The 20,770-nt window shown below is 50.1% G+C and overlaps 7 protein-coding genes across 7 annotated transcripts; 4 read left to right on the forward strand and 3 right to left on the reverse strand.

Moving 5' to 3' along the window:
* The first annotated feature begins 59 nt into the window (after positions 1 to 59).
* On the forward strand, positions 60 to 1,130 carry SEPMUDRAFT_151095 (uncharacterized protein). Its single transcript, XM_016906593.1, has 2 exons — positions 60 to 930; positions 985 to 1,130. The coding sequence occupies exon 1, from the start codon at positions 252 to 254 to the stop codon at positions 891 to 893; it is 642 nt and encodes a 213-aa protein (XP_016758151.1). The 5' UTR covers positions 60 to 251; the 3' UTR covers positions 894 to 930; positions 985 to 1,130.
* Positions 1,131 to 2,088: 958 nt separating this feature from the next.
* Positions 2,089 to 3,341, forward strand: SEPMUDRAFT_127745 (alpha/beta-hydrolase). Its single transcript, XM_016902170.1, has one exon. The coding sequence runs from the start codon at positions 2,153 to 2,155 to the stop codon at positions 3,224 to 3,226; it is 1,074 nt and encodes a 357-aa protein (XP_016758152.1). The 5' UTR covers positions 2,089 to 2,152; the 3' UTR covers positions 3,227 to 3,341.
* On the reverse strand, positions 2,092 to 4,347 carry SEPMUDRAFT_158231 (uncharacterized protein; the record flags this gene model as incomplete). Its single annotated transcript, XM_016907778.1, has 4 exons — positions 2,092 to 3,323; positions 3,403 to 3,480; positions 3,515 to 3,946; positions 4,177 to 4,347. 4 exons carry the CDS (start codon positions 4,345 to 4,347, stop codon positions 3,267 to 3,269), a joined length of 738 nt encoding a protein of 245 aa, XP_016758153.1. The 3' UTR covers positions 2,092 to 3,266.
* Positions 4,348 to 4,691: 344 nt separating this feature from the next.
* Positions 4,692 to 8,132, reverse strand: SEPMUDRAFT_151097 (uncharacterized protein). Its single transcript, XM_016906594.1, has 3 exons — positions 7,203 to 8,132; positions 6,342 to 6,981; positions 4,692 to 6,289 (listed from the first exon to the last, which is right to left on the reverse strand). Exons 1-3 carry the CDS (start codon positions 7,654 to 7,656, stop codon positions 5,257 to 5,259), a joined length of 2,127 nt encoding a protein of 708 aa, XP_016758154.1. The 5' UTR covers positions 7,657 to 8,132; the 3' UTR covers positions 4,692 to 5,256.
* Positions 8,133 to 8,588: 456 nt separating this feature from the next.
* SEPMUDRAFT_151100 (uncharacterized protein) lies at positions 8,589 to 13,895 on the forward strand. The gene is made up of 7 exons (XM_016906595.1): positions 8,589 to 9,033; positions 9,089 to 9,984; positions 10,063 to 10,830; positions 10,890 to 11,185; positions 11,322 to 12,254; positions 12,312 to 13,619; positions 13,684 to 13,895. Exons 5-7 carry the CDS (start codon positions 11,945 to 11,947, stop codon positions 13,779 to 13,781), a joined length of 1,716 nt encoding a protein of 571 aa, XP_016758155.1. The 5' UTR covers positions 8,589 to 9,033; positions 9,089 to 9,984; positions 10,063 to 10,830; positions 10,890 to 11,185; positions 11,322 to 11,944; the 3' UTR covers positions 13,782 to 13,895.
* Positions 8,923 to 9,985, forward strand: SEPMUDRAFT_119763 (geranylgerany transferase type II beta subunit; the record flags this gene model as incomplete). The annotated part of the gene is made up of 2 exons (XM_016901538.1): positions 8,923 to 9,033; positions 9,089 to 9,985. The coding sequence occupies 2 exons, from the start codon at positions 8,923 to 8,925 to the stop codon at positions 9,983 to 9,985; spliced, it is 1,008 nt and encodes a 335-aa protein (XP_016758156.1).
* A 2,482-nt stretch (positions 13,896 to 16,377) lies between the features above and the next one.
* Positions 16,378 to 18,314, reverse strand: SEPMUDRAFT_71082 (fatty acid desaturase; the record flags this gene model as incomplete). Its single annotated transcript, XM_016909929.1, has 3 exons — positions 16,378 to 17,371; positions 17,443 to 17,955; positions 18,121 to 18,314. 3 exons carry the CDS (start codon positions 18,312 to 18,314, stop codon positions 16,504 to 16,506), a joined length of 1,575 nt encoding a protein of 524 aa, XP_016758157.1. The 3' UTR covers positions 16,378 to 16,503.
* Between the last annotated feature and the right edge of the window lie 2,456 nt (positions 18,315 to 20,770).

A 20,770-nucleotide genomic window follows, 5' to 3' on the forward strand; every position in this document is an offset into this window, starting at 1 on the left:
CGCCCAAGACTCCGAGAGGAGAGGACTCTACGACGACGACCTGTACACTCCAGCTTGGTCGAATATCCTACCTGCCTTGTGTCGTAGCCTACAGGTACTCATATATCGATGAATGTTACATGGAACGGAGGTAGAGCCCGATCGACAACCAGCCCTCTTAAAGAATAACCGCTCCCATTGGCAACCACGTGTAACCTCGCCATTGGACACCGATTCGACCACCACGAAGCTAGTAACACTGCTGCTAGAAAATGGGCATTTTCGACGTCAATGGTGGTAAATCCTACTACACCAGCACCTCCGAAGCATTCCTCAACCCGAACGCAGGCCATGGCTCCTCTTCACGTCGCGGCGTCTCTCCAGCGCGCTCCACACGCAGTGTGAAAACGAACGGCAGTTCCGGAGGCTATCAAGTTCGTCCCAGCGCATCCAATCCTCACTCTCGACCGCAGTACGCTCGGAGCGCGAGTGGATCGATCTTTGGGAACTTTGGAGGGAGCAGTCGTGGACCAAGTTCGAGGAGCATCTTTGGAAGTGGGAGTGGAGGCTCTTCCTACTATAAGAGAAGACCACGGGATGGGTATATCAGTTATCTGGTGCATAAGTTGCAGAGGATGATCAAAGAGCTTTGGATATATGCGAAGAAGCATCCTGTAAAGGCGTTCTTTGCGGTGGTGGTGCCATTGTTGAGTGCTGGGGGTGCCATTGGGGGATTGTTGAAGCAGTTTGGTGTCACACTGCCCATGGGTATCGGAGGCAGTTCTTCGAGGAGTGGAGGTAATGTGTACTATGGCAGTCGAGGCTATGGTGAGGACAGCAGCAACTGGTCGGACGCTGGTGGATTGATGAGTCAGGCCGGGAGTCTGATGTCAGTGGCCAAGATGTTCGTATGAGTGGAAGAGACGGATCTGCGGAGAGCAAGTGAAAAGCGTTCGTTTCATGAGCATGGGATATGACATTCACGAAAGTATTGACATATGACAGGACAAGCGCAAGCTTCGGCAGACTGTTTATGTCTGTTAAACGGATACCCTTTAAATATTTATGCAGGTTTGGAAAAGGCGCTTGGTGGCTACGGTTTAACGATAAAAATGAGCAGCAAAACGTCAAATCTACGAAGACATTTTCAGGGCACGACCTCTCCTGCATACGTGATGAACTGTCCAGAAATGGCCATCCTCGACACCTTATCCTTCTTCACGAGCAACTCTTGCTTGGAAACAGATGATGATCTGCAGTACAGCAGTACCTATGCATTGGAACGACGTTCTCTGCTTCCACTAATGCAGGTAGTCTGCGTTTCACAAGGTAGGTAAGGTATTTATTGTTGATGATACCTACCTAGCCTAGGTAGGTATAAAGTCTGCCCAACCTCTCAACTCCACCTTGTATGCTCCTCGACCGCATAAGACTTGGTCATAAACACCACCTAAGAAAACAGCTCTTCTGCTATTACCGTCGCATTATCAAAAGAGTGACGACGGCTTGCCAGATCAGATGCCATATCACAGTTCCCTTAGATCACGAGGAACATGAAAGCATGCTGTATCTTCCTTTCGGGCAAAAGGAGGCAGAAAAGGGTTATATTGCTAGACCTGCCTAAAGCTCTCAGTTGGAAACTCGAAGCTTACATGCCCGTATAGAAGGGAAGCCATTGACGTCGAGTTTCTGTGAGTAGAACCACCTAGCACCTAGGCATAAATAAAGTTATGCAGCTGCTGCTCGGCACTGGCTGGTGTGGTTATTATTCTCCACAGTAGGATATATTGTAAGCAAGATGTCTTGTACAGAGTAGTTGTTCTTATAGTGCGGTTGCGAAGATGCCCGTCGTACAAGATGTGAGATTCCAGTCTCAGGGGATATCTTGGCCATTTACTGTACTACCTAGTGGGCAACTTATGCCTACCTACCAGGTAGGTAGGTGGTTGGTCTGTTTTTGAGTTATACATGTACCGCACAACTAGGGGAGGGGTAACCACTTGGCAAGCGGACGTCATAAATATATATACATACCTACCTATATATACAGCATTGATGTTGTTGACCATGAAAACACAACCTACCTACGTGTACTCTACCCCTTTCCCCTTTGCGCGAGAAATCAGTCAATTGAGCCCTTTTCACGGCCATGGCAGCCCAACAAATCTCCAACATGGACAAGCTCCAGCACAAGTCCATCATCACAGAACCCAACAATCTCACATATAGCTATTACCTATCCCCGAACTTCAACCAGAAGCTGGATCAAGATGTCCCGACGCTCATGTTCGTCCACGGCTACCCGGACGATGCATACATGTGGGCAGGCGCAATCCCAACTTTCCTCAACCTCCCGTATCCCTTCATCGTCCTCGACTTGCTCGGTTTTGGCCACTCCTCCAAACCTTCGGACACGCAATACTACAACTACCGCGCTCAAGCCCACAGCATCGCTCAGATTCTCGACCATGAAAAAGTCCCCAATAACGTTATCCCCATTGGTCACGATTGGGGTTCGGCCACGTCGCAGCGCTTCTACCTCTACCACAAACAGCGATGTATCGGATTGAGTTTACTGAGTTTAGCATATCAGATCCCCAGCTCAGAGAAATTCGATCTCGACACTGCGAATGTGCTGACGGAGAAACGTTTTGGATATCCGCAATGGGAATACTGGAACTTCTTCACGAAACCCGATGCGGCGAATCTTATGAGGAAGAATATTGAAAGATTCTACGACGTTAACCATGGACTGTATCTTTCTGATCGACCGGGTGAAGAAGGACGGGACATTTGGATGCGAGAGATGTTTTGTGTTCCTGGCGCCATGGAAGATTATGTGGTGGGGAAAGGGAAGTGGGCTGGTGGGAAGAGGGTGGATTTGAAACCCTATGCGAAGGATCCTGTTCTGTTGCAAAGATTCAAGGAGAGGATGTGTCGGGATGGGTTGGAAGCTCCTGTGCAGTATTATCATTCGTTGAAGAATAATACAATGGTTGAGGATGAAAAGGCGCTGGTGGAGAAGAAGGATGGATCGAAGATTGAAGTGCCGCTGTTGTATATTGCGCAGACTGGTGATTGGGTCTGTAGGACGGATTTGATGGATGATCCGAAAAAGGCGGGTTTGGTGCAAGATGTCGAGGAAAAAGTGGTTGAAGCCGGGCATTGGGTGTTGTACGAGAAGCCAGAGGAGATTGCGAGCATTCTTAAGGAGTGGTTAGTGAGAAGATTTCCTGTAAAGTCATAGATATAACCAAAGACCGCGCAAAGGGAGTGATTTGTTTCGCTCATCCTTTTGGGTCTGTCTTGCGACTCGCCTTTTCTCTCCAATAAGCGAGAATTTGCTAGCACAAGAGAAATGCAACGACGCAATTGGCGCGAAGTGGTCGTGAGCGAATGGTATATCCAGCCGAATGCACTCACCATGTTTCTCCCTATTTCTCGCTCACGCTCACCTGCGAGCACAGGGAACACCGCCCGGTCCATCCTCAGTCGCCCATACTGATATCCATCAGACCATATATCCAAAACAAACCTCGCACCTCTGCCCCATAGGAGGAAGCTCCTCCGGCAACGGACAAAAGCAACGTCCACCCTGCTCCTCCGCAGTCTTACCATCATCATCATAGTAGTAGAGTCCCAAGCCATCCCTCGTACCCAGCATATGTCTCGCCAAATCCAAAAGTTTCCCCACTGTGACGCTCGCATCACATTGCACAAATGCGACACGACATCCTTCGACCTTGACCATCACCCCAAATCGACATTGACTCGCCGAAGCGACTAACATCCTCCGCCAACTGCCCGGTCCGCGACTCCCTGTGCTGAGCATGTGATTGGACACATCTACGGTACATTTGCGAGGCTGGACGGGCCAGAGGATGGGGTTGAAGTGGACGAAGGTGGTTTTCGTATGGTCGAATTGAGCGGGGGGTTGTTTGAGGCTGGGTGTGAACCACATCAGGCGCTGGAGGATGTCGGAGTTCTTGATGGTGGCTCGCCAGGTTTTGTTCACGCGGCTGGCACGGAAGAGGTCTTGGGCGACGCTACGGGTGTCGAGAGGAGAGTTGTGGTGGAGAATGCGCTCGAGCAGAGTTGGATCGTGGCAGACTCGGTTTGATGGTGGTGATGATGATGATGATGATGATGATGATGATGATGATGGTGGTGGTGGTAACTGTGAGAGCGTTAGCTGACAAGAGCGACAATTTCATTATTTTTGCAGATGCGAACCGCTGCCTCCTGGCCATCCTCGAACCCATCTGCCTCATTGCAAAGCTCAGAATCGGCAGCTCTCTGATCCTCGTCGTCATGGTATTCAGTGACGGAGTCATGCCGCCCGATGCGGTTGCGAATGGTCTTCTCCATGTCGAAAGGCAGGCTGATGGCTGGTAGCGGGATCGGTCGGAAGATACTTTTCTAGGCTTTGGATGTATTCAGAATTGCTGCTACCATGAGCGTCTGCTGCTTTCGCGGTTAACGCCATTGAGGAATCCGTGCTTGCTATTGTTCCCAGGTGAGATTTCGACGTGAGCCCCGGTGATTGTCTGGTCCGAGTGAATGCGAATACGCCACTGTAGCTGACCGTCCGTTAATTGTATCTGAGGTTTCAATCGAGGACCGCAGCATTAAGGTACTCAAGCTTCACATTGCGTTGACGGAGTGTGTGCAGTGGTTCGATCATGTGACAAGAAAAGGATAAGCTCAAAAGAGCCTTACATGACACGTCTCAATTCATCTCGCTCTCGCTGTAATCGTACACAGGCCTTGTGGCCTCACAGTCCGTGCTTAAAACACACCATACGAAAGAGGTAGGTTCGCGCTCCCCAGCCTAACATCTTCAAGCGAGACAAGCGAGACATGCGAGAAGACCTTAGGAGTAAGTAGGCATTGATGCTAGCATCGCAACTCATCCTCAAAAGACGCATCAAAATCTTTCGTGTCCCCATCATCTGCGCCTAGCGCCCAGCGCCTATGCTCCCGTTCAGTAGTGAAAAAAAACCTCCCGCTGATACAACCGCGGCCAAAGGGGTATCGTCGACGCCATCGCTCTTATCGCTCGCCACCACGAGCGCAACAAATTGAGTATCAGAGAAAAAAAGGGTGTAACTATGGACCGCCGTCATCGTGGTCGATGCTGTGCCTGGAAGGTATCGAAGTTGGCATCGCTGCCATCACGCTTGGAGCTATGAAACAAAGTTCCAATCTCCCGCGGTGATCAATGACAAGCATCAGCCAGTTCGTTGTAGGTACTGCAGTGACTTGCATTGTGGCTCATCATGCTCGGCGAACGGATGATCGCGACGAAGGACGGACAGGAAAGCCAAAGTCGGCATTCGTCTTAATAGGAGTGGTGGGGGGCAAGTCGCTTCGGCTACGCTGGTGGCCCATTCGTGGCGTTGTGCTGTTGGACCTCGATTTGCTGACGAGAGGCGGTGGTGGCTGCTTGCCAGTCGTGTTGGCCATGTTCGGGTTTCCTTGGGACGTGGAAGGTCTCTGTATCTCTTGCTCAATGCCAAGACCGTGACTGGCATTGCCATATGCGTTGGCACCAGCAGGAAGATAAGTCGTTGGGTTTCCGTTGTTGCGAGAGGGCAGATCAGCGTGTGAAGTTGCGCGGTCGTAGTTGCTACTTTGCTGGTTACTGCTGCCGCTGCTGATGGCACGATCGTCGACCGAGGCATCATCATCAAGTGTGTTAGACCATAAGCTGTTAGAGAGCGACTGCTGATCGCTGAAGAGCTTCTTCTCCTGTCCCTGGAGCTTTTCGGGATCATGACCGTCTTCGACAAGCCTCTCTACATTGAGAAACTCCTTCTCGGTGAAGCATCCTTGCCAGCAATGTCGCCAGTCTCCCACCAGATAATTGAACAGCCATCGCTCAAGGTTCAAGCAAGGCCCAACGCACACCGCCAGATTGTTGAGGTCCATCTTGTTTTTGTCCTTGTTCGTCAGTAAGAGAGACAAGTGGCATGTGATAGCGAACAGCAGGTAGTAGTTGAAGGGTGGAAGCTCCGAAAGCGCATCGCGTAGCAACTGTGGCGCTTCTTGGCCTTGGTTTCTGTAGTTCGGGTTCTGCTTCTCCAGTTGTGCACCCAATGCCTTCTGTCGCGATGCAGGCATGACCTCCGTGGGCAGTTCGCGGAACCAGGCCTTGAGCATACTTGCGATCTCATTGGTGTCTTTGATGTCGGCGTCCAGAAGATCAATGTCAAGCTCTTGATCGAAGCGGCGCTGCCAATGCTTCACTTGCGGTCCACTACCAGGAACTCGATACAATCCTTCCATTTCGCAGTTGGTGTTCAAATAGCTACACAAGTTAGCCACTATTTCCTGTTATATTCACGTGGACTGCAACATACTCAATGCATCGCCAAGGCAGGGCTGGCATCCAATACTCCGTCTTATCGCGACACGACGCCAAATCTTTGCTGATCCGCGTGGCACGAGTCTGCTCAACCAGTGGAAGGTTGATGACCTTGATCACGTACTCACTGTCCGGTACGTGAGCTTTGGAATCACTCTTGGTGCGTCCGAGAAAGCCACCTGTCGCCTTCTTCAGTCCGCTCATGAAACCGTGCCCCTCTTTCTTATCCTTGGATTTGGGGAAAGAAGACGACAGATTCTCTTGGCTGGGCGCAGCCATTGCTCGCTCCAGTCGCTCTTCTGATTTCCCCCGCTTGTCGTCTCTGTGCTTGCTCTTCATCCTTGCGTCAGACCCGGGCCAGTCGTTATCCACGGGTGCGGTCTGCGGTTGCTGCTCGAACGAGTTCTTACCATGCAGATTGCCGTCACCACTTTGACTGTCGTCGCCGTTTTCGTTAAGTGTCGCTGGTCTCGACCCTGTGACGTTTGAGCCCCTCCTTACGGACGCTCGCCTTCCCATACGACCAAGAAGACTCTTGTTCTCTTTCTTGCTATCGGGCCTGGTCCTTGAACTCGTACTGTCTTGACTGTGCTTCGGTGTCGGCTGCGGTCTAGCAGGTAATGCTGGGGCTTCGCCTACAGATTAGATGGTCAGCTGGTGCTCTCAGAGCGCGCAAAACATCGACGATGGCACTTTCGTCGATATTGTAGGTAGCGTCAATATCTGCAAGGCGGCAGCAAGCTCCATATATAAGCATTCTGAATCTCACGCGCACGTGGGCACAAAATCTCACACATTCGCGCGAAGGCGTGCACATTGGGGCTCATTCACACAGGGCCTCATTCACACAACTTACTTTCGGAAGATCGCTTTGATATTGCCTCTTGACTTCCCACCAAGCTCAACTCAGGCGTGCTGCCCGGGTTGTTCCTCAGATGGTATATCTTCGACATCGAACTCGTCGCCGGTCGGTATTCGTCCTTCTCGGTTCTCACTTGTCGCGAGTGCTTCCTTTCCTCCTGCTCGTTTGTTAACTTGTTCCTGAAGCTGCTGAGCAAATTCTTCGACGACTCCCGATTGTGTGCTCGTGGAGACGCCGGCGGCGATTGCGGATATTTGGGCTGGTCTTTGGGCAAAGGTGTCAGTCCTGCCGCCACGTCGTGTTCAAAGCCGCCTCCAAAAGAACCCAAATCGACCCCCTGCAGGTTTATGGGGCTGCTATTCGGCCCAGGCTGCACTCGGTTCTCTCGTATTCCTCTCTCGCTGAGCTTCAGCTCTTGTGGTTTGGGGTGCCGTGGCATCTCAATCATCGAGGCCTATGTCGTCCCAAAATTGCCCTGGACAGCTGTCGGCGGCAGGGCACCAGGGGGGGTATGTGTGCAGGCTGCAGATAGACCAGGCGTGCAGGAGGTGAAGCAGGCTACATGCAGTGGCACTTCCGCCGTTGCTATTGCCAGACCACAGTGCCTCAATGGACGGGAGATTGCAGCTAGGCGCGAGACAATGACTGACGGCTGTCACAGAACAAAGGCCGCTATTCTGCGCGTATGCGCCCGCGGTGGTATCGCTGGCGCCGGCTGGGCCTGCTGTGCGACTCGGGCTCAGGCGCGCAGGTGAGTGAGAGGTCGGTGTCACTGGCAGCGTTGCGTTGAGGGTGGGCGTTTTCTTTGTGGGTGAGCACGGAGACGACTCCTAGCCAGCTTGAGCTGGTGGCAGTGGAGCTGGCGAGTGCGCACCGCGACAGCGCTGACTGAGGTACGGTAGCAGTGGAGGGTGTCGTCGTCCGACAGGAACCTCACGTGCGCCGGGGGGCTCCAATGGTGTTGTGCAGTAAGGGGCGGTGGTGGGAATGGCGGTGGGTACCTTTGGGGGGTATTGCTGCGTTGCGTTGCTGTCTGGCTGTGCCGTCGCAAGGTGTCTCGGACCAGTCGTGCGTATGCCTCCTCACTCACTGTCCAACGACGATGGCTCACCGCTGTGAACACCGCCCTCAGATCAGTGCACCGCTGCTGCTGTTGGTCCTGTGCCGTTCGAAACACAACGCGGACCGGACAGTTTGGCTTTGGCTTTGGCCGCCGAGCGGGACGAGGAGAGTCGAAATGCAGCATGCCCCTGTCATCATCTCGCCATCTCCACTTTCGTGTTCCTGGCGTCTAGCAGAAACTAGGCGGTACTTTTACTCGCGCCTTTGCCGAGCAGCATGGACCCGGACGCCGACCTAAAATAACACTACCACCTACACCAGCTGCCCGCTACGCTCGACTACATTACCTCCTCCTTTGATCGCGCGCTTGACAGGACACTTCCCTCCGTAAAGACGTGCTCGCGCACTAAGGCAGTCTGCGCTCCTGCGAGACCCCGAAAGTGCGTGCCGGCCTTCTTCTATGCTGGAGCGGTACAGCCGGATGCGTGGATTACCGCTGCCTCCTCCCTGCCATCGATCCTGTCTAGTAGGCGTCATTTTAGCACGCGCTGCCCAGTCCAGCCCAACCGCACCAACCAAGGAAAGCTAGTTCTGCTGTACCTGTTTCCAACATCACTCTTATCATCACCAGCAGCATCATCAACACCACGACATGTCTTTGGCGGCAGGCCCGGGTCGAGGCGGCGGCGCAGCAGCGCAGCTCCCGGATGAGCTCCAGCTCGTTGTGGACAAGCACGTATCGTACATTCAAAGCCTCGACAGTGTACGACTCTTTACACACGCTCGCACGACGCCGGCTGACACTGACGAAACAGTAGCGCAGAGATGAGCTCGAATACCACCTCACCGAACACTTACGCATCAGCGGCATCTACTGGGGGCTGGCATCATTGCACCTACTTGGCCATCCCGACGCACTACCTCGAGAGGGCTTGCTGGAATATGTCTTAAGCTGTCTACACGACAACGGAGGCTTTGGCGCAGCACCAGGGCATGATCCTCACATGCTCTACACCGTCTCTGCTGTGCAAATACTGGCTATGATTGATGGCTTCAAAGAGCTTGAACAGAAGATACCGAATGGCAAGATGAAGATAGCAAAGTACATGGCACAGCTGCAGCAGGCAAATGGCACCTTTGCCGGAGACAGATGGGGCGAGACTGATTCACGTTTCCTCTACGCAGCTCTCAATGCGCTCTCGCTGCTCGGTATGCTTCCACATCAACGACCGGAAGAGCCCCCCTTGATCGACTTGAATGCCGCCACAGAGTATGTCAAGGCGTGTCAGAACTTCGATGGTGGCTTTGGAGTCGCCCCAGGCGCGGAATCGCACTCGGGGCAAGTGTTCACATGCCTGGGGGCTTTGGCTATCGCTGGCGAGGTCGACGCCTATCTTGGTGAAGAGGGTAAAGATCGTCTGGGCGCATGGCTTTCCGAGCGCCAGTTGCCAAGTGGCGGTCTGAATGGCAGACCAGAGAAGCTCGTAGATGTGTGCTACAGTTGGTGGGTACTAACGAGTTTGGCCATGATTGACCGTCTGCACTGGATCGACAAAGACAAGCTCATAAAGTTCATCCTGCAATGTCAGGACCCCGACCAAGGCGGCTTTGCTGACAGGCCCGGGGATATGGTTGATGTCTTCCACACTTGTTTCGGAACAGCGGGTCTCAGCTTGCTCGGGCATCCCGGTCTATTGGAGGTTGATCCCGCTTAGTAAGTGATATCACTCTGGCTATTCTTACTCTTGTCTGCGTTTCTGGAACAGAGAGTCTAACTGATCTTACGCGGCAGCTGTATGCCGAAACACATTACCAACAGAGTTCTTGGACGTACGCCATAAAGCTTATGTCAACTTCTCATCTTGGTTCAAGGAACTGGTACAGGAACGAAAGAGGTCCATATCGTGTACTTTCCGCTGCTACTTGACTCACCCACCTCGAGTCATAATACTCCGGCTCTCTTCGTGATCCGCATTGCTAGCTTGCGGACTTCGCACCTTGCACAAAGAAACGCGGTTCTTGAGCTTGTGGCTCTATGGAATTTGCCTGAATTTGTGCACAGCGTAGACTTCAGATCAGAACAAAGGCGTCCAATTCTATACAAGGAAGGATGCTGCTATCAAGATTTCATTGTCTAGTCCTTGTTAAGGCACTGAAGTTCTCCACTAAGACCTGGCAAACTCTTGAAACACCTCTTGCAATCTAATAACCCGTGCTGAGCTTTCATGAGGCCGGGCTACAATGTGAGAGGAGATAGACGTTAAGCTTCAGACAATTGGCCTTTGCGTTTCCAGAGCTGCGTAAATGCTACAATAGCTTATAACATAAAGATGTCTGCCGACTGCCGGTAGTAGCTCTCGTACACAGACGTTCTGATATCCACTGACGCTATAGCTATTTCTAGGGTAACGTCCGAAGCTGAACTAATCCGATATCTAGACGGCAAATGCATAACCAGCACGACTTGAACTGCGATCGATCTTTCTGCTTTCTGGTATTGTTACAGCACGTGGACGATTCTGATCTCTTAAAGCTACGGCTACCGTAATAATTCGTAAAGGTACGCGAAGCGATATCTATACGCATATACATAGCTGATATAAGTTGAGCTTACTCTAGCACTGCGGATGTCTTCAAAAACCTCTAAAGAAGTAGCGATAAAGTATTGTCTTGACCCGAATGCACAGTCGGGGTTGATCTATTTGAGCTCAACCTCTCTGTAGTACGTAAGTCTCCCTGTTTCCTCGGTTCTCCCAGTTGATTGCAAAACCGGTACGGCGGTACCTACCTTACAAGTAGGCAGCGCTATTATCCACACGCACGTGTATTGTCGTTGCTGCTTCACCTCAGTTCAACCTCTTCTCTTGTTGGCACGTGGCTCTCCTATACATTACGGCTATCTCCGCTGAAGACCGGTAAGCAGAGCTATTGTTATGTTCACACGCATGTGCAAAGTCGGCGCTATCTCACTTGAGTTGAAGCTGCCTAGTATGCTGCACGTGCTCTTTTGACGCCTTTCTATTTGCTACTGTGGCTGACGGGTTTCGATAGCATACGCAAGTGCTACAGTACCTGAGGTATTGAGGAGGGAGCACACCTCACCAAGTGAAGAGACGTAACTTTGTTAGCGTGAATGTTAGGCGAGGCGCTAGCGTGCTCCAATGCGAACGAAATGGTGTTTCCGCTGCGAGTTCGGTGTTCACAACTTCCACTTTCAAAATCTACGAACACACACACGGCAAGCACAGCAAAACTGTCAGGTGCAGCAACACATCGGACAACACAAATACTCCTTCCCAACGAGCGCAATCAACAATAGCAGTCGTCGCCTGCACGGGCTGCTACCGTCCTCCTGTCCTTACAACTCGTCTCTCCCCTCCTCGACGTCCACTTCACTACCAACTCCTTCTTTTCGATCTCTACTCGTTCGTCCCTCCTTTTGGATTTGCCGTCTTGAGCGTTCAGAGCATACTCATTAGCTGCTTCCAGCACGCAATAATCGACCACGACACTTCGTCGCCGCCGCCGCCGCCACCGCCGCCGTCACTCCTTCGCCAGCGATAGTAGCAAGAGCTCCAGAGCCCGCCCGCTCGCCCACTACACTCGATACGCCCACTCGGTAGACCCACTCAGGTCACCGAAATTCGCAGATCGGCTGCCGATTGCTGCCTCGCATGAACTTGCTACAAGGGGATCCTGCACAACTTATTCCCCAAGATATTCCCCTCAGTTGCAATGTTTGCCCACGACGGCCGGACTTCTCCGATATCAGCCATCTCCTTACCCACATCCAGAGCAAAGGCCACCTCGCTGCGTACTACAAGCTCCAAGTCCAGGCTGGCACAGATGCCGAAGCGCAGGACACTGTGGACACCTACGAGCAGTGGTACGCCGATTATGGCTTGGAAGACTTAATGAGAGAGCGTATGAGCCAGAAGGATAAGAAGAAGGCCAGAGTTGGAAGCACATCTCGTCGATCAACTCGTGAGTGCGGCACATTCTTTGCCTTTGCCGCATTTCTTGCTGACCATCGTACCGCAGCGAATACAAACTCCACACGGAACACTCCTGTCCCAAGAAGCTCCCGAAATGTCCGTCGACCATCAGGACGAAGCCTGCTTGACCCACAGCTCAACCGTAGAGGTCCTGCGTCGACATCCTACTCAGCCACACCGCTGTCTTATTTCGATCCCGCCAACTTCCATCGCGCCTTGGCACCGACGCAGGCGAGTTGGGGTCACGGATCATACCTCAGCAACTCACCCAGTACGGTTAAGCAAGAAAGCGTAAGCAGCTTCGAGGACGACGACGACGACGACTCTTTTCTATCAGCCCCGAAGCGAGCACTACGCCGACGCGTTGATAATAGTGTTACTATTCTACCGGTTTTCGACGAGGCGTCCGAATATGGCGGCGAAGATGTCGAGCTTGAAAATGATAACGCCAAGCTGAAGGGCATCTTCTGGAAAGGCATGGGCCTTTTCGACTCTGCAACGCCAGACATGAAGCGTCGACGTAATCAGAAGAAGGAGGCATGGGTCTTACAAGCACTGAAGGACACCAGTCAGAATGTCTATCCCACCGAGTGCATCTACGACTCTGCTGGCGCCCTTCGCAAGACGCGCATTATCGACGGTCTTCCACCTTCAGACGATAGTTTGATCGAGGGCGAGTCAGAGCCAGAGCCAGAACAGCAAGACAAGAAACGTCCACGCCGTAAGGCTCGCCAGCCTCTTGTCAAGAAGGAGCCTAATACAGGCCGGGTCACTCGTAGCAGCCAGATTACCGCTCCTTTGTATACCCGTACGAACAGAGGTCTCTACTACGAGGGTCCCGAAGATGAGGACGACAATCTTACCTACCAAGCACGCCCGAACAAGCGTCGTACCGGCCTCAGCATCCATCGGGACAATACCGGGCCCGAGATCACATTCTCTCAGCCGGCATCGATGACCTACCTTACCTCTGGCTACAACTCGGCCCGTGGTAACGTTCAGAACCCTATCCCGATGTTCGAATCCTCTCTTCCACAACGTCTGCCTGCAGGTCAGCCCTCCTGGAGCCAGAACGCTCCGTTCCGGCCCTCTTCTCATGGCGGACACCAGCAAACATATCCCACTTTCAATTCGATGTTTCCCGCTGCCAACCAGGGTACCAACCACGCATTTGGGACCTATGGCCAGAACTTCGGGACTGGCGCTGCGACAATGCCATACAATAGCAGCTCGATCTTCCCAGCTTCTGCGGGCGCAAACCTGGAATGGGGGATGTTCGACAACCTTCATGAGACTTTTCCGGACCAAGTCGATAGTGTTATCGGTGACGCAGACCTTGGGTTCAACATGGGTGGTAAGTCTACTGAGCCTTCCCAGAGCATCGCTCCAGTTTCCTACTAACCACTATGCCTCGCTAGTTACAGATGGCACCTCGACGAATCCGCTTTTCCTTTCGGATGTGAAGCCGATTATCGAGGACGATGAGGGAACTATCTCCGCTCTCAGTGAGCACTGAGCCGCTCTTACGTAGCTGAATTAGGCAAAAAGTTTTGTATATATTATAGAGACTCGACATTCTCAACTTCACTTCTCTTAAGTATAGGTACTTCGAAGAACTTAGTAGTAACCGCGCTGTCGAATTTTCAAATACGTAAATTTCACTTATTTCACTTGTTTCGAGGCATACGGAGAGATACCGAGAATATTTTGAAAAAAGTACTAGTAAGTCTTCTAATACCGAGAATGCTTCGAAGAACTCAGTAGTAACCGCGCTATCGAATTTTCGACTAGGTAAATTTCACTTATTTCACTTGTTTCGAGGTATATAGAGAGATACCGAGAATGTTTTAAAAAAATTACTAGTAACTCTTCTAATATCGAGAATACTTCGAAGAACTTAGTAGTAACCGCGCTATCGAATTTTCAAATACGTAAATTTCACTTGTTTTACTTGTTTCGAGGTATACGGAGAGATACCGAGAATGTTTTAAAAAAATTACTAGTAACTCTTCTAATACCGAGAATACTTCGAAGAACTGAGTAGTAACCGCGCTGTCGAATTTTCGACTAGGTAAATTTTACTTTTTTTAAGGTATACTAAGAGATACTAATAATGTTTTAAATAAATTAGTAGTAACTCTTCTAATACTATAAACGGTAAATGTTTCGAAAAACATAGTAGTAATCGCGCTATCGGATTCTTAACTAGGTAAATTTCACTTATTTTACTTATTTTAAGGTATATAGAAAGATACCGAGAATGTTTTAAAAAGATTACTAGTAAATCTTCTAATATTAAGAATGCTTCGAAGAACTAAGTAGTAACTATACTATCGAATTTTCGACTAGTTAAATAATAAATTTTACTTGTTTTAAGGTATACTAAGAGATACTAAGAATGTTTCAAATAAATTAGTAGTAACTCTTCTAATACTATAAACGGTAAATGTTTCGAAAAACATAGAAGTAACCGCGCTCTCGAATGTTTAGATAGATAAATTTTACTTATTTAAGGGATACTAGAGATACTAAGAGTACTTTAAAAAAAAAGTAGGAACTCTTCTAATACTAAGAATGTTTCTAAAAACTTAGTAGTAACCGCGCTATCGAATGTTTAGATAGGTAAATTTTACTTATTTAATAAATTAAGGAATGCTAGAGATACTAAGAGTACTTTAAAAAAGAACTCTTCTAATACTAAGAATATTTCTAATACTAAGAATATTTCTAAAAACTTAGTAGGAACCGCGCTCTCGAATGTTTAGATAGATAAATTTAACTTATTTAAGAGATACTAGAGATACTAAGAGTACTTTAAAAAAAATTAGTAGTAACTCTTCTAATACTAGGAGTCTAGGAATGTTTCGAAAAACTTAGTAGAAACCGCGCTCTCGAATGTTTAGATAGATAAATTTTACTTATTTAAGGGATACTAGAGATACTAAGAGTGCTTTAATTAAGTAGTAATTATAATAAATTAATAATGTTTTTCTAGATATTAGTAAGTCTAGATACTACCTAATATATAGACAGATATATAGTACTTGCCTTAGACTTTAGAGTATACTAATATAAGAGTAGGTATACCGTATACTTCTAACAATCTACTAGTAACTACGCTACTTAATATTTAAATAGACTTATGTTTATAATATAACTTTTTAGAGAGAAGTAAGATAAGAGTAACTATACTTCTACAAACTTGTTAGTAACTACGCTACCTAATAGCTAGATAGACTTATATTTATAATACAACTTTTAGAGATAATTAAGATAAGAGTAAGTATACTTCTAGAAACCTGTTAGTAACTACGCTACTTAATAGTTATATAGACTTATATTTATAGTATAACTTTTTAGAGATAATCGAGATAGGAGTACCGAGTAGGTATACTTCTAGAAACCTGTTAGTAACTACGCTACCTAATAGTTAGATATACTTTTACTTATAATATAACTTTTAGAGATAATCGAGATAAGAGTAAGTTAAGTAAGTATACTTCTAATAATCTGTTAGTAACTACGCTATCTAATAGTTAGATAGACTTATATTTATAATATAACTTTTTAGAGATAATTAAGATAAAAGAACTTAGGAAGTATATTTCTAGAAACTTGTTAGTAACTACGCTACTTAATATCTAGATAGACTTATATTTATAATATAACTCTTAGAGATAATCGAGATAGGAGTAAGTATACTTCTATAAAGTTACTAGTAACTACGCTACTTAATAGTTAGATAGACTTATACTTATAATACAACTTTTAGAGTATATTAATATAAGAGTAAGTATACTTCTAGAAACCTATTAGTAACTACGCTACTTAATAGTTAGATAGACTTATACTTATAGTATAACTTTTCAGAGATAAGGTAGACTTATACTTGTAGTATATATTTTAGAGTCTTTTGAAATTAGATCTAGTATACTTTTAGAAACTTGTTAGTAGCTACGCTACCTGATAGTCAGATAGGTTTATAGTAATAGGTCTCTATAGAGGAGTCAAGGAATAAGGCGAGTCAGCGACGAGGGGGTAGGCAAGTTTTGGTCTGACCAATATTCTTGATGTCTAGAGTAATCGTTGTTCGTCACGATTGCTATGTAAAACACGTCTTCCCAGTACTGTACACACTTACAAGTACATATGCTAACTCCTCCGCTGAATGCAATCTCAAACTTTTTCGCTATGCTTCAGACGTCCAATCGAGAATTGGAAAAAAAAAGAAAATCAAATCAATGCAAGCCGCTCTCGCCTGTAGAAGCCATATGCGCTTGACAGGCAGCCATCAACTTTGCCTGATCGGCAACCTGCTGCAACTTGCTCAAAACGTCCTTGTTACCGTCCATGAAGCCCAAAATCAGATAGTCGATCTTCGTTTCCTCGCAAAACTCTCTGACGAGCTCTTGTAGCTTACGCAAGTTATGCCTTGGCACTCGCGGGAAGAGATGATGAACCGCTTGAAACTGCAAGCCTCCGTGGATGAAATCCAGCCACGCAGGACAAGCAACGTCCATGGTGGTCCGGAGCTGGCGCTGCGCAAAAGCCTCCCCAGGACCCAAATCGGAGGTGCTGGTTCCCCAATGCGAAAGGGTGATTTGGACGTGGAGTGGCATGGTGATAAGATGGCTGGCAAAGAGGAAGATGGCGCGGCTCGACCAGGTGGGCACGTTGCACCAGAGCAGGACGTAGAAGTAGAGGTAGAGGTAGCAGGCTATGCTAATGATCTCGACGGATCGTGTCCAGGAGGCACTGCCACGCGTGATGGAACGCCTGGAGAGCAGGTGGGCCCAGGAAAGGAAGTAGAGGTTGAAGCGGGCGACGGTCATGATGGGATAGTACGTGTAGCATTGGTACTTCACTGCCCAGTCGGCGGCGGCATTCCAGATAAAGCGGAAGCCATTGTAATAAGACGATCGAATACCAGTGAAGAAGGCTGGCGAGGTGACGAAGAGTGGTACGTTTTGGATGTCCGGGTCGTGTACGGGATCGTTGGTCACGAAGTGATGCACATTGTGACTGCTCTTCCACCATCCTATGGAGAGACCAGAGCAGAAATTGCCAATGAAGATTCCAATGAGAGAGTCAATCACGAAGTTGTGCCTGCAGTGTGCGAGTCAGCGCCGTTGTGCAGGGTGGTGCCAAGGGCAGATATTCTGAAAGGGCTATCTTACGTGATTCCTCGATGTCCCGCGTCATGAGCAGTGAACATGATCTGGTGCCAGAACAGGCCGAGAAAGCATGCGGATACGAAGTACCACTCCTTGCGCAGGAAGACGACGAAGAGGGCAAATAATGATGCATATCGAACCATCTCTTTGGCGTACTCCACGAAGCGACAGTCGTAGAAGCCTTCATCGTGGACTCGCTGGTGCAGAATGCGGAACTTGTTGGTGATTTCGCGCTGCGTGGCGGCATCGAGAGATGGATATTTCGCCACGTCGGCGTCCACCGCGTCCTGGACTTCTCTCGCGGTGTAGGGGCATTGTGAGACGTCGAGCTTCGAGATCTCAGTCAGGGCCAAGCGACCCTTGTAGCGGAGTCGCCGCTCTCCTTCCTCCTTCTCGTTGAGGGCACATGCCTGGAAGACGCCTCCCTGGATGGGCGGCACAAAGTTGATCCATTCGCCTTCGATTCGACCGATGCGGTATCTTTTCATCGACTGGAGGGTTTCGAGCGAGTGCGAGCTGTTGACGGTCAGGTCAGCAAGCGGAAGCGCGACGGCATAAACATAAGACGGCACAAGCGTTGCATAAGTCCTGCATACCGCAGGGTCTCCGCGGAGCAGACGCAGGGCGGGCGCGAATGGCGTGAGGGTTGATTATAAAGCAGCGCGCCAATGGACAACGTACATAGCCAGCTCATCCGTCGCATCTCTCCCCACCATGTGTTGTATAACCAGACGTCCTCCCGGGTGCAGGTCCTGCCAGGCATTGAGACGGAGCACATGGCTGTCGGCGATGACCAGTGTGTCGCCGGCGGCGATGAGGCCCTCAATCTGCCGGCGGGTGAAGACACGAGTTGGGCGTGGTTCGGTGGTGATCATGGCGGCGGCGGCGATGTTGTTTTAACGAGTGGATGGTGAGTGAGAACAACGAAGGTATATCAGCATGTTGCGAGACCAACAATTTGAAGCAGAGCACAGTGGGCAAGTGGCGGCGAGGGCAGTGATGGGAAGTCCGATGAGTGCGGCCGACAAGCAACAACAAGTCATAGCGTTTGCTGCTCCAGTCCCCTTGGAGACGTAAGGGGAGGGACGGACTGGGAGGGAGAGAGAGCAGCGCGAGACAGGCCGACTCGGGCGACTGCGCCTGCCTCCTGCCTCCCTGGGAGTCTGGGACTTGGAAGGTGCGTACCTGCCCTGCCAGTGCCTGCTCCTGCTCCTGCTCCTGCTCCTGCTCCTGCCCGCACGCGGTCCTTCGCGAACTTCGCATGCGCCGGCTCGACCCAGCCCAGCGCAGCCCAGTGCACACGCACACGCACTCGCAGTACGAGAGAGGATTGGCCTGTCTCCTGAATCCTGAATCCTGACCCACGCACACGACACACTCGACACTGCACTGACTGGCTACAGCATACAGCCTAAGCTACTGCCGCGCCGACGGGCGACAGCGTCGAGGAGACATGGCCAGCCAGCGCAATCTAGCGCCATCTAGATCTAGCCTCATCTAGGCTCATTCAGGGTCCTCTAGGGTCCTCTAGGGTCGTCTCAGTAGGGTCATCTAAGGCTTAAGCCTAGGGGAGTCATCTAGAGGGCCTTGCAACGCACCAACCAAGGCGCTTGTCTCCAGTAACCTGGAGAGGGGACCATCGCCAGCCATATCGAGTGGTGAGTCCAGTAGCCCTAAGCCGAGGCCTCCATGGTCGAGCCCTGCTCTCACACTCCTCCCGACTGTACCGTTTGATGTGATGCGCAAAAGGCCCGGAGTTGAACCCCGTATGCTATGCGAAGTGTAATAAACACCACGGACTGCGGCAGTTGCATCGCACCGACCATCAACTCTCAGACACTCTTGGCAGGAACCATCGATATGCAGGGTCTTCTCGGGCCCTGCCCCGAGTCATGGATACTTCTATTCAAGTCTTGGACAGCTCGCACCCGTCGTATTCAACAACATGGAATACTACTACCTCCTATCTTACTGCAATGCCATTCCGACCTTAGAACAACCTGCGGCTCACGATACCTGACTTCTCATCATTATCTGTAGTGCCTCAGCCTCGGCCACGTACGTCCGCCCCTGTGAAGACCAAGATCCGCAAGCCGACATCCTTGCACGCCCGCGCAAACAGATTACAGATTGCAACTTTGCAAGCGCCTCACCACTATAGAGGCTACCTGATCGTCACACACTGTGTGAACACCTGTTTCGTGGAGCTTGTGGCACCTTCTCAGCCCCACCACTCATTCCTCCAATCCATTCATCCATTCATCCATTCATCCATTCATCCATCCATCCATCCATCCACCCCTCTTCCCGCTTGCAGCTGTCTCCGCTATGTACATGTAGTTCTACGCGAGCTCCATATTCATGGCGTCATGGGAAAGGACTAAGGCCCGAGATGGGATTCATCATTCCACGTTCAAAGTAGCCGACCAGAATAATATGCACTCAAACGGCGGTACCAAGTAGTGTCGCGCGCGCCGACAATTGTGGCTGTGCAGACACTGCAATGGTCAAGGTCACACCATCGTACTCGTTTGTCAGGGGGAACGAAGGGGACGCATGCGGCGGCATGACGGACGGACGGTATCTTCGCAATCCGTCTACCACACGCGCCGAACACAGGTATTATCAGACCTGCTTGGGTAGAGTAGATGTACCTCCTACCTCCTAGTCTGTTGCAGTATGTGAGATTCTAGTACGATGGGTCGCCCTGTGCGCTACCTATATCGTAGGGGGAGATCGCTGAAAACTCAAGACAACCCAACCTGGCATGACAACTGTCCACTTCGACATCCATGAGCACCCATCTCCTCCAACAGAGTCCAACTCGAGCCGAACTAACATTCTGCGTCCGTCGCAGTTAGATTATGTCTACAAGACGACGCATCAACTGTGGAAAGTGCCATTGGTGAACAACGTCTGCTTACCTTGTGTATTAGCCCAACACCAACTCAGAGCGCATGCAGCAGCTCGTGCTGATGAACGAGAGATCGATCTCGGCCAGCTTCAATCAACCTGACCTCTGCCATATCGCCGGCATACGCGGTGAGGGTTGTCGCCTCTCCTCGTCCATGCACCATGCGCCAGAAGAAATCATTATGCGACAAACATCGATTCGCCCCGAGGCCAGCCTCTTTCTTGCATCAACGTCACCAGCAGGTCTTCTTTGCCTGCCTTGTCGGTGCACTGGGTGGGGTCACAGTCTTGTGATCCCGTGGGCAGGAGGGCATACACGGCAGTAGGACAAGCGAGTTTCACTGCGCATGATTGTGTAGATATTCTGCATGCTGGTCTAGTTTCTGGTCCTGGAGAGCGAGTTCGCAACTCATGGAAA

This window comes from Sphaerulina musiva (genome assembly GCF_000320565.1).
Source record: "Sphaerulina musiva SO2202 unplaced genomic scaffold SEPMUscaffold_9, whole genome shotgun sequence".
In the NCBI taxonomy this organism is placed as follows: Eukaryota; Fungi; Ascomycota; class Dothideomycetes; order Mycosphaerellales; family Mycosphaerellaceae; genus Sphaerulina; species Sphaerulina musiva.